The 12,571-nt window shown below is 38.8% G+C and overlaps 1 protein-coding gene across 9 annotated transcripts in view; it reads right to left on the bottom strand.

Moving 5' to 3' along the window:
• LOC133528129 (RNA-binding protein Pasilla) overlaps positions 1 to 12,571 on the bottom strand; it is a 74,053-nt gene that overhangs the window by 12,501 nt on the left and 48,981 nt on the right. For 8 of the 9 annotated variants that reach the window (XM_061865363.1, XM_061865366.1, XM_061865364.1 and 5 more), the window contains 2 exons: positions 2,067 to 2,220; positions 1,649 to 1,818 (listed from right to left, as the gene is read on the bottom strand). In XM_061865363.1, the coding sequence (XP_061721347.1) occupies positions 1,649 to 1,818; positions 2,067 to 2,220 (324 nt within the window). The remainder of the gene's footprint in view (positions 1 to 1,648; positions 1,819 to 2,066; positions 2,221 to 12,571) is intronic. The other variant, XM_061865365.1, reaches the window with a different exon arrangement.

The following is a 12,571-nucleotide window of genomic DNA, read 5'->3' as shown; positions in this document are numbered from 1 at the left end:
CCACCGGCTGCGGCGGTGAGATTGCGACAACCCACAACAACCACAGCTTAAAAACCAACTCTATACCTTTAATTTTTAAGTTGAAAATCGAATGGCAAATGCTGAATTCAATAGACACGTCGCCTACAAGATAACAGAAGCTCTAAACTTTTAATCTTAAAGTTGAAAACAGTTTGTCACAAGTTGGGATCAATCGAGATTTCAAAGATCGGGAAGCGATCAAAAGTGGACTTTATCTCTAGGTGACAAGTCTCGAAATGGCGTGATAGTGGAAATTGCATTTCAACGCCTCGGTCACTTTGTTCTTCGCTCAGTTCTTTTTGCAGGGTAAAGATTTCGCTTTGTTGAAGATTATTAAGCTATAGCCAGTCTCAAAGCGGCGGTTTTAGGTCAACATCATATGAGCTGTCACTAGGAACATGGTATTTAGGTAAAACGGTTGTTTTTAGCACAGTAATATAATTCTACAAAATATATTAATATATTAGCAACATATATTTTATTTTCAAGATATACATATATAAATAGTACACTATAATAATAAAGGAAAGCAAAGCTTAAATAAATTAGTGATCCCTTGTGGTAAGAGACATGCGTTATTAAATGTTGACAAATGATATGGTCGCGTTAATTGTAAACCAATTTTCTTTTCTTTATAAAAAGCGATGTTTTTTCGTGTTTGTTGTCTCTTCATGTGTTTTTGTGTAATTTCCGTAGCAGTAAGTAACTCTTATTTTTCTTAGATGAGAATTTCTGACTATAAGTCCGCCATTTGTACTCTTCATGTATTGTGCAATAAAGTTTAAATAAATAAATGGTGACACACACAATTCCTCCAAGTAACTTTTGGACTTAATTTAATAAATAATTCGAAAATATGTTTTCAACGCATTTTTATTACTTAAATACTGCATTTCTAAATAAATTTATTTAGGCTATACTTCCAAAAATGACTAAAAACAGTTTACGTGTCCATAAAAAACGGAACTGTCATAGGGAGCATTATTGGTATATAAACCTTATTGCAAACACATAAGGTCCACTATCGTCATTTGAGAGTGTTGCTGATAGAAGGTAGTCATGCTCCATTTCATTTACCATGGCGGAATTCCACTTGAAACTGTACAAAGGGTTACCATAATGTTGATCTATTGTTTAACAATTGCTGTACGAGCTCTGCTCTTTAAAGTCATCATATATTAGGCCATCAAGGCAGAAAACATGCGTTGACTCTGTAGCCTGCATTTCACACTAATTTTTGCCTAATAATAGTGACATAACTTGATTTTATCTTTACTTTACAACCGTTTTTGTTATGAGTTTTGCTAACCCCCCGCGTATTTATTGGCATTGTCATTCGTGGTTAATTTGTCTGTAGTTTGGTTTACGGAACGCGCGCTCGACGCTGGCGCCGACCGATACATTTGTTTTAACCAATGTATGGAGGTCAGCAGCAGATGGCCTACTGCGTATCGCTCTTACATATAATATCGAGAGATAGAGAGGCATATACATAAAATTTAGTTTTTCGCGGTCGAGCGCGGAGCGTGCGTTTTGTAGCCGAGACGTTAAGGGTCAGAGCTAGGCTGTCGCATCTCCACGCACAATGAAACAGTCTCTCGCTCAAGGAACGTGTTCGTGTGGTCACCTCGGTCACCTCGGCGGTGGGCACGGCGTAGGGCGAGCCGGTGGGGTTGTAGTTGGCCACGGGCCCCGCCACGTCCGCGTACGACACGTTCGGGCACGACCCGGACTGCGGGTCGTCCACTACTTTCTGGAGGATCATGAGGCAGGCCTTCTTGTTGTTGTCTTTTTCGCCTGAAACACATAGAGATCGGTTAGTTGGTGGTTGGTAGTTATGGAGGGTCGGTAGATGGTTTTGTCTTGTAGCCCCGGGCCGCAAGATAAATATGATTAAAGGTGACGTTCGGATGGCAAGCTGCAGCCCGAAGCCGTTGAAGATGCTCCTCGTTATGGAACGAAATATGTCGAGCAATCATCGACTTAATATAAGTACAGTTAATATGTCTGCGTCAATCCCTGTGTTCAACGTTACAATGACTTACCTACGACAGTAATGCAGCGTTCTTGTAAAGAAAGTTCCTTGGCCTTCTGCGAAATCTGCACGTAGCTGCCGCTCTGCTCTTTGATCTGCTTGATGTAGTTGCCGCCCTTGCCGATGATCATGCCCGCCGTGGAGTTGGGCACGAGGATCTTCACCTGGAATAATGGACTTTATTAGAGACGGATAAAGTTTCATTTTGTTTGGCAAGAGCCATAGATTTTCACCTACAAATACGTTCTATATTGAACCTAAATTTATAAATTTGACCGTCATGTGCGCGTCATCGACCCTTTAGATAAAGTTGTGTGTGAACAGCTTATAAAGGACAAAATCTACTATTTGACTGTTAAACTTAGGGTCGTAACAATCTCTACCAGAGGACAAGTGCAGTAAAAGGCAGTAAGATTTATACAACTTGTGTTAAACTTAGACCCTTTCTCAGGAATCTCAGAATACAGTAATACTTGTGTGGTGTATTTGTTTAGGGGACTTGCAGTTTGGGCGGGTTTGAGAGTTGGCCAAGAGCTTACTCCATAGGGATTACTCGGGCAAACTTAAAAAGAAAAACATCGCTATTTGATCTCGAGCGTGTCGAGACTTACGCGGTTATCACGCTAATGCCGACCGGTCGGGCCTTGTCGGTAGTGACACCGCCTATGAAGCCGATTGTCCTGGGTTCGAATCCCGGTAAGGGTATTTTGTGTATGATGAGCACAGATATAGGTTTCTGAGACATGGGTGTGTTCTATGTATTTAAGTCTTTGAGCGGCCGTTTTATAGTGTCGAGGAATACTTGACCTCAAAATATTGTAGTTAAATAAATAATAATAATAGTAATAATGTCGTAATAATCAACTTGTTAATTGAATTTATTTTTGAAATTTATGAATGTTGTATAATTATCTACCTGTAATTTATACTAGTCATGTAAGCCTGACCTGTAATTTACATTATCAATAAACTATGAGTATGAGTATGAGTATATACTAATCTTAAGACATGGTTAATCGAAGAATGTTACTATTCATTAAATGATTTCTTTAATAAAAATAATAATTAATAATAATTTTTTAAGCAGCAAATAACCCTTGTTCGAGCTGCTGGCGTGAAAATGTTATTATTTAGTTTCTGAATTTTTAAATTTTATAATTATATTGTATATTTGTATAGACTATTGTAGGTACCTGAATATTTCTACGCCGATGCATGCCGGCAGAATATGCTGACCTAACACCCTCTACTCACCAACATTGTACCATATTCTCAGAAATAAATGATTGATTGATTGATATTATATATATCGTCGTCTGCGATACCTACAACACAAGCCTTCTTAAGCTTACTGTGGGGCTTAGTCAATTTGTGTAAAGATGTTCTATCATATTTATTTAGTGAATGCGGATCCACTTGCCGCTCAGGTGTGTGAGCAAGAACAGCTTTATGCACGTTATCGAGGTATATCAAGGGCATAATTGATACAGAAATTTTGTATTTCCAGGATATATGGCTTCTGCAAGATAAGCACGACTTGAGATCAAATTCCAAGTCTCGCGAGACAAGATGTCCCAACTCTTTCGCAAAGTACTAATTGGATAGCGAAGGGGAGTACACTTTCGCACTCGACTTGGCGTTTTGGCCTCTACTGAAATGATCTCCATCTATCTCCGCAGTTATCAGGAACAGGAAATACTAATTAGATCCTAATTCTGCGTGTGACGTGACCCAATTACTACATATCTACTAACTAGCTTTTTGGCAAGCCGACGCCATTTCATTTAACTAATTAAGTACAGGCATTTCAGCTAGTCAGGCTAACCTAACTCTGCGACGTGTTTGATAGCATAGAGTGTGCAAGTGTTATCATAAACGTCAACCTACTGTGAAATTTTTTCCTGGTATCAAAGAAATAGAAGATTTAGTTTTACCTATTTCAATGACAAGGTGGATCACAATAGAATCAATAATTAAAATAAATCTCTAAGAAATTCTAAAAGGTGACGGCTTGAAACTAAAAGGGACTCTTTCAATCTCATCGTTAACTTAAATTTTACACAAAATAAAATGGTGTTTTTAATGGACATAATTTGTATTTTAAACAGCTAATGGCCGTTATTTGTCCCCGGACAAACGCTGCAGACTCCACAACTTTCCGCGATAATTCTTTTTATTTATATTTACCTCGCCAGAACTGAAAGTTTTTCTTGTAACCGTGTATTTGCGCAGGCGTACAAATTACATTCGAGCAAACTTTGGTAATTTAACGGGAGCGATATCCTCATAGCCGCAGCAATAATCAGGGGGAATGCTTTGGTTTTAAAAAGTCTTACTTAAAAAGCAAATCTAGGTCTTTTGTGACTTTTAATACTTGATTGTATACAGTCTACATAATGCTTTGTTTTGACAAAGTCGTAATACAGCAGGAAATCTGTGTGTCTTAGGACCTTTGTCCGTGAAAGGATGAATAATCTGCAATCATTGTAATCAACAAAAAACTTTATTAGTTAAAGTGTTTGCGGAATATTATAAAAACATCGACTCGAGGCCACGGTTTATGATCAAGATAACATGTTAATAATTTAATATAAGATAGATTTCATGATAAATTAAAACATTCACTGGCAACATTGTCGTTGTGCTACGCTTATAGCCGATCCCAGCGTTTTCCCGCTTTATAGAGGAAAGCGACTAACGAATAGAGAACCCTCCGAGCGGGTTCCCGGCACTTGATGTGTTAAAACCGACCAAGAATCATACAGTTCATATTAATAAAACTAACTGTAAAAGACATATAGGACTTTGTTCCTTAATAGACGGTGAATTCATTACAAAACATTCATTACAAAACATCAATAAACAGCAGATATAACAAAATTTATAGCAATTTCAGTGCAGCGTAGTTGAATACATATCGAGGGAGTAGTAACTAGCTATACCAATTCAATAACATCACTTATTAACTCTAATTATTAATTTCAGTTGGAATTGGATATACAGAAGATTCAACGCAACAATACGTAAGGTACTTAACTAAGGTAAGGTATTTTACAAAGAAAAGTGCCCGATATACTACTAAATAGAACCTCAAAAAATTATATTGCCTATGCTCAGAGGCTTAAGGTCGCAGGTTTGAACAAGAACAGCGGGATTCGGGTCCCAAGGTTCGGGTCCAAAACATCTTGCGAGCCTAATGCCTCCTGAGCCCCCTAATATCCTTCAAAAGAGATAGGCCGTTTAAATAGGACGGCGCTTTTCACAGAAAATACAACAGTACAGATGTCTGACTATAGGACCGGCCAATACGACCACACTGAGGGTCTACCGCGAACGACGGAATTTCGATACATACTGCCCCTGTATCGCTCGGATATGCAAGATCAATATGGAGACAGTTAACGAAATATCGATTTTCGATGTTTTCGTTAGGCTCCGTGGAAATTAATTGACGCAGTTAAGTACTTATACACACCACTGAGTCACGCCTTTTTGATATTGGGATTCGCCCGAACATTCGTGTTGCATCTTTTTCGTTTACGGCAAAACAACACACTATGCAAGTCCGAACCACGAAATGAAGTTGCAGCATTACGTTACTTTTGTCATACATTTTGCTGCGTAAACGGGACGATTACGTGCTAGAAACTTTTTAAAGTGTTAAAGTTAAACAATTCACTGCATGGGCTGGTTGGAAAGTTTGGTATAATTTCTCTATGAGATGACAGCTGCATGTGATAGATATAATTAACGCCAACCGGGTTAACCGTTGTTGTCAAAAAACTTTTAAAAATAGCACCCACGCGAGCGAGTTTACGTCATCGAAGATGACAACACTGGACTCTGTACAGTACTCGTTATATAGATGCGTTAAATGCGTGCCAAACGGAAGTCCTTCACGCGTCTGACTGTCTGGGGATATCGTAGGACTAACACTGACTGTGTTTCGTCGCTTTTGCTTGTACTTCAAATTGATACCGATATCAAGTATAATAATTGTAAGGGGGAAATTCTAGGCCCTGATGGGGGTAACGGCGCCACTTTTCAGCATGCAGTCTTCTTAAAGCGTAGGAACACCACTAGAAGGATTAGAAGTCAAATTCAGTCTAATAATTATGCTTACCGACGCTGTTCTAGAGATCCTGGACTAGTTAAAATGTCATAATTTAGCGTAAATCAATCTAGCGTAAAGAGAAGATATTTACCGTAGTAAAAGCATACGTAGTGAGAACGAATATTTTATTCCTGGGTCTTGAATGTTCGTCCACCTGTCTTGCTCTAGACAGACGGACTTTGATCGAAATTCTGCAGTTTATCATTATCTGTGGGCGCCGCCGCGAATCGAAGTGAAGCCTTACTTGTGATCCTTGTCACATTAAGCTTATCTTACCGCTCTTAACAGTGCCCGTTTGGTTCTAAAATCGTGCGCCTACAGTCCAAAGTCGGTAGTCGCAATCACAGTATTATGTGGATGTCACAGAGTGAATATATATGAAAAGTTCTCGTGTTCTTCTCTCACTCACCCTGAGCGTAAGCGTGAACGAAATGGATGCACGTGCTCCGGACCGTGGATATTATGTTTTTGAATTTTAATTTGTTGTAACTTAAGAAAAAACGACGACTTGCCTCAAAATAAAATTAAGCATTTTTAGAAGTTATTTTCGTATTTTTAGCTTTTGTGCATAAATTGTTAGTTTTTTTAAAGTGCGTTTTAGACCTATGTTCGTTGCTTTTTTTTTTCAATTCAGCGAAAGCCTTAAATCAGGATTCGAATCGATGAAGTCACTAGAGCAAATCCTCAAGATTGCTAATTAAATTTTGGGCAACCATGTGTGATGTCAAAAACTCCGCTCTCTGAACCTTCGGGCACCTGAAATGGATTGTAATGTAAAGGTCAGGTTTGTTAGTGGTTATGTGATGGCTCCCACTTTACACCCAACAACAAAAATTGTCAATAATTAAATATATCAGCCAATAAATGGGATGAAAAAACAAAACACAAGCGAGTACGTTCTAATTCATAAGCGGACTTTAGACGTGGTTAAATTTAGGTAACTGCATGAAAAATACCGCAAAAAGAAATGTGTAAAGGCTGTTGGCATGTATATAATAATGTCAGACATGATAACTGCCTTTTTACATTTCTTTTTGGAGTATTTTATGTTTGTTTCGAGGCTCTTTGAGCGATATAAGGGGTCTGTCATCTTCTTATAAGGAAATATACTGGACTGGAGCTAACCGTAAACACACATAATAAAATAATTACCATTATTTCTACATACTTTAGAAGCAGCAACGTGCTCAAAAAAATATCTCGACTCTCCTATATCATTAGAAGCAAATTCCTTCAATTACAACACTCGGTTCCGGCATCTCATTGCCACTGGTCGGTATTTTCAACAGCGTAATGAAGTTATAACTAGTTTTCCGAGCCTCTTCTAACGACAGTTTGATATATACGACCACTACACCCGCACTGAGTACGTAATCAACGAATGTGGTTAGAAAATGTCATGGTGTTACGTCATTTTTATACTAAGCCGTTCACCCGACGACAAATGTATACATTTCAGACCTTATTACAATGGTTTAAGGTTGTACATGTGTTTGACGAGCGTGCCTAATGACGAGATAATTGCACGAGCGTGATTCCGCGACCTTGCACGCAATCAGCTCGTATCAACATTCAACTATCAACAATCAACAAGACGCTCAATTGATACACTCTGCTGACGGATTTTGGATTTTATCTCAATGGAGTAAGGTTGAGGACGGATGTGTGTGCAGCCCATGCCTGCGCACGTGCGACGCTGTAATAGATCATAACAGGAATCAACATGGCGGCCACTTCTGTCTCTTCTGTCTCTTTGACGTAAAAAAGTGTGCAAGTGCCACTAAGCACTAGTTCCGGTATCCTCTAACTAGGAGCTAGAAATATAATTATTATTCGAATTTTTTCCGTTCATGCAGGAGTAATGTATTAGTAAACCTCATGGAAAACAGGCTTACAAGTTTCTATATTATAATAATAATAGAATAAAGACATTGGTCCAAAGATCGCTCTAAACGATGCCGCTATACCTTTATCTATACCTTTGGCCTTTAGATGGCGCTACTTTTTAATATTTCACAAATTTAACACCTATCGGTTAGCTGGAAGAGATCCCTTTTAGGGATAAGTTCACCTTTGTACATAATTTTTTTTTTGTTTTGTCTGTTTTATGTTAACCTGTTTATGTGCAATAAAGTGACATACATACATCAGTGAAAGAATAAGGATCAAAGTCAAATGAACGTTCTAAAAGTTTTAATCATGTGTCGAAAGATGGCAGTAAACTTACTGTGGCTACAAAGTTTTCTTTGACAATCCACCTCTATTTCAAATTCTTTTTGATTGGACATAGAATTGTAGGTAACCTAGCCTAGGGAGAGGAGACATATAAATCATTTTTTCGGTAGAGGCAGTGGTGATCTAAGCATGTATGATGATGAATCACTTGACTAGCATCTGGTCTCGTCCTTCTCACAAGATTCCAACGTTTATAAGTCTCTCCGTAACTCTCATTTTCTTCACCAATATGTCCAGTATTTTAAGACGTATTCGTTAGCTTTCACGTCACGCTTGAATTACAGCTGTATTTATAGCTGCCCAACTCTAATAATAAATCTCTTTGGGATTTCCCTCGTCTGAACGTCATTCCGTCGTACCATCTGCGGCCTACTTGGAACATAAAATCAAAATTTCATTATCTGCCTCTCTAAATTTTTTTTTTTATACTACTTCGCTGGCAAACAAGCATACGGCCTGCCTGATGGTAAGCAGTCTCCGTAGCCTATGTACACCTGCAACTCCAGAGGAGTTACATGCGCGTTGCCGACCCTAACCCCACCCCCCTCGTTGAGCTCTGGCAACCTTACTCCCCGGCAGGAACACAACACTATGAGTAGGGTCAAGTGTTATTTGGCTGCGGTTTTCTGTAAGGTGGAGGTACTTCCCCAGTTGGGCTCTGCTCTAGATCTGGAATGACATCTGCTGTGCTGTGCCCTACCACACAAGGCGAGATGACATTCACATTGCCCATACCTCTCTTTTGGACGTAGTTTAAGGACAAAAAATAAAAAAACATTATCTGCCTCTCTATCACTCTTGCATATTCGAGAGATGTATTTTATATCCGAGCGAGTTATAATTCGATTTTCGTGTTTCGCGGTAGGGCCCGCAGTATTCGTAAATAGGATTTTCATCTCGTTACAGAAGTAACTATAACAAGTACCTTAACTTCAAACAAACGTAGCAAGTCTATCAATAGTGTCAGTCAGCCTAATCCATCAAAGCGCTTACAGCTATGTTTACAGATGCCGCCTCTAACAATACATCCATCCAATAACATACACCCGAGATTTCCTCTAACGATTTTGGATGGAATAACGTCAATCCTCATATCTCTCATCTCGCATGAAATTCCACCATTCGCGCTCCATCTGTGGCCTACTTGTGAATATTAGTAAATACGATTTAACCAGTATTTTGACTTTTTTGTACATTTTTGCCGGCGTGTTAATGTAAAGAGCAAGTCGTTTTTGCATTTGACTTCACAATTCACTCAGCAGTTCTTACGCCGACTTAGGCTTTATATTCATTATTTATTTCCTGGAGACATTTTTTGATTCGTCTCTATAAAACAGACTTAATACTCCGTTTCGCTGAACTCTCTTATTAAAATCAATTTTCTCGGCTTTGAAGATGATTAACTATGCAAGTATGCAGGCACTACAGGATACACTAGCTGTGGCTAGTTCTAGGGAGACAGATAATTGCGTTTAAGGACTATTTAGGTATGTAAAGATAATTATCTGTCAGCTTTTTTGTAAATATATTCTGCTAAATAAAAGATTTGTATTTCTAGTATAATTTCGCTTCGCATAACCCTATATTAGGTATTGTATATTGGGTCTTAAACACTGCGCTTTATTATGGTTCAGTGTCGATCATTCTCCACTTAGTCTCCAGTGACAAAGCGCCCATGCAAACAATGAACCAAATCAGTTATGTAAAGGACAAGTTTGATAGCACGCTACTGCTCATACTTATAAATCCTAATTCCCAGCAGCAAATACAAAATTCCTCAAATAGTTCTAGCGATATTGGCCGCTTAAAGTGATCGAGCAATCTGATACGTAGACACTGCGAAATCTCTTGTTTTACGAACAATATTATCGAATTTGAGGCACGTCATTTATATCGGGGAAGGGATATTCGTATCAATCTATCATGAAAATGTCCTGCAATTTGCGAGACTGTCGCCTGTTATGTGTGCCTGTTGACAATATATGTTTACTGAGGTACTCGAGGAGAGCAAATCAATAAATTATATGAATGAATGAATGAATGAATGAAAGTTTATTCACAAGAACATATGGTGCATTAGATATAATTAAGTGTACATTATTGAACCTTGATATGTTCGGTCTTAGGGCATGTGAAAATTATTTGCATTGACACAGTTCATGCATGTCAATGGAAAATACGTTACATAAATGTCGTATTTACTAAAATATTAAATTATTAAATACAAAAGTCAGTTTGAAGTCTCAATCTGCAGTCAGTTAGTCATTCAAATTTGAAGTTCTATCAAAGGCACAATTAGTTTGTTATAGTTACTGCAAATTTATTAGGACTGCGACTGGTTAGTTAAGCGTAACCCACGTTTTATTGGTATAGAGTCACGTTACTGTCTTCCTGTTCTCAGCTGTGACAGGTCTGGGCGCAGACGCTGCTAATGTCAATTAACGCTCGTAATACGCCCCACAATCAACAATTCATATAAAGACGTAAGCGACATACTTCTCTCTTTAAATTGCGTTTTTATTCAAGTACGCTAGCCTGCTCGTCCACAGTGCCGCAACGGAATACGGCATACTCGTAAGATACGTGCTTCTCCTTTGGACATACGACTATGCACACAGCATAATAAGGTCGTATTCGCCCTGTATCCTGTATTAAGGTACGTCTTTGTGTGACAGCGCTTACTAATGAGCTGCTTCATGTTATATTGAACTGAAGAGCGAGGATCAAAGGAATCTACATAGTAATGCGATGCACAATCAGCTGCTAAGGGTGCGTCAATTGGCACGTGTAAATTACCATGCTTGCCGTAATCAGTACTACTGTAATGCCGATTACTTATTCACTTGGCTGTATTAGCACGTTCCTAGTCCAGTGGCTGACATACATATGCATTTGCCTCATTGACAAGCCCTAGGGAGACCGTATAACGTGTTACAGATTTCAAAATTACGTCTACAGTTCTAATCTAATAGAGATCTTGGGCTTCCCTGTCGACTACAAAACATAGCATGGGTATACATGGGTAAATGTTTAAATATTTAGCTTTACATTAAATGATGTCTCTTACGGCATTCGTTGCAGTTAGCTAAAAACGTTCAAAACGATGTGCACATTTTTTTTATTTTCTGGAGAATATAACTATTGTCATCATTCATGTCCAATCTTAGATGGTTCTGCTTCCGATTCAAAGACGTACCTGTCTAAGTTCCTGAGATATCATCGGCTAATTCAGGAATCACAAAAAAACATCGATAATTTCGAAATAACAATGAATGAATGAATAGATCTTGAAGCGGGAAATTACTTTCTTTTTATCGGACGACCTACGTCACTGGAATCCCTAGAGATGTTCTATAGGTACAATAACATCGGTCCAAGAGACGCGTAGGAGGTATCCTTAAAATATTTTCGTCAGGTACACAGACCGAAATGGCAAAGTGTTGTGAGAGGAAATTTCGTTAAAACGCCGGGAAAAGCCATCGTGTTTTTAATCAATATTCGATATAGCGCCGTCGAACGGCTTCATAATCCAGGCATATGCGCAGAATAACAATCGTGTACTAAGCGGTAGCGAATCGAACGATCCTGGGATGATAGGTATTCACATACTTCAAGCTCAGCTCAGGCTAACAACTGTTGTACAAACTAGCCTAGAACTCACGGTCCTGCTTGGGTTCGGCAAAGAACGGAAAGCAGATACCAGATGGAGCAAGATAGCTTATCCATATTGAGTGATTGGGGAGTTTTCAGTATTTTGAAGTAGATAGCTGCCTCCTTCAACAAGCGCATAGTAGGTGGTTGAGGTCAGCGTCAGATATACGCTTCTGAAGCAAAACTGCAAACCAGCAAGCAAGCGAGATAACTATTGTATTCTGTAACAAACGCGCCGCAAGTTAAGCCGAATATTCGGAGACGGTTCGTACTTGTCAGAGCTCAGCTCCTATAGTATACTTTGAGTCTTTGACCCTTATTCCTGGAAATCAAATTTAATTCTGCGTCTGATTTATATTACTTCACCTACTGGTAAGCTTTGTGTGTCGTCCCCTACCCCAATTCTCCCGAAAGATACTAATTTGCAGGGACCGAGCGAATTTACAATTTAAGACAATAAAGCGCTTGGGGAAAGGTGATTTGAATGGAAGAAAAGCCGCAACTAAAATAGGCCG

Source organism: Cydia pomonella, chromosome 19 (assembly GCF_033807575.1).
Source record: "Cydia pomonella isolate Wapato2018A chromosome 19, ilCydPomo1, whole genome shotgun sequence".
Taxonomy (NCBI): Eukaryota; Metazoa; Arthropoda; class Insecta; order Lepidoptera; family Tortricidae; genus Cydia; species Cydia pomonella.
The sequence above is the reverse complement of the archived record's forward strand: the minus strand, read 5'-3'. Positions and strand labels throughout refer to the sequence as shown.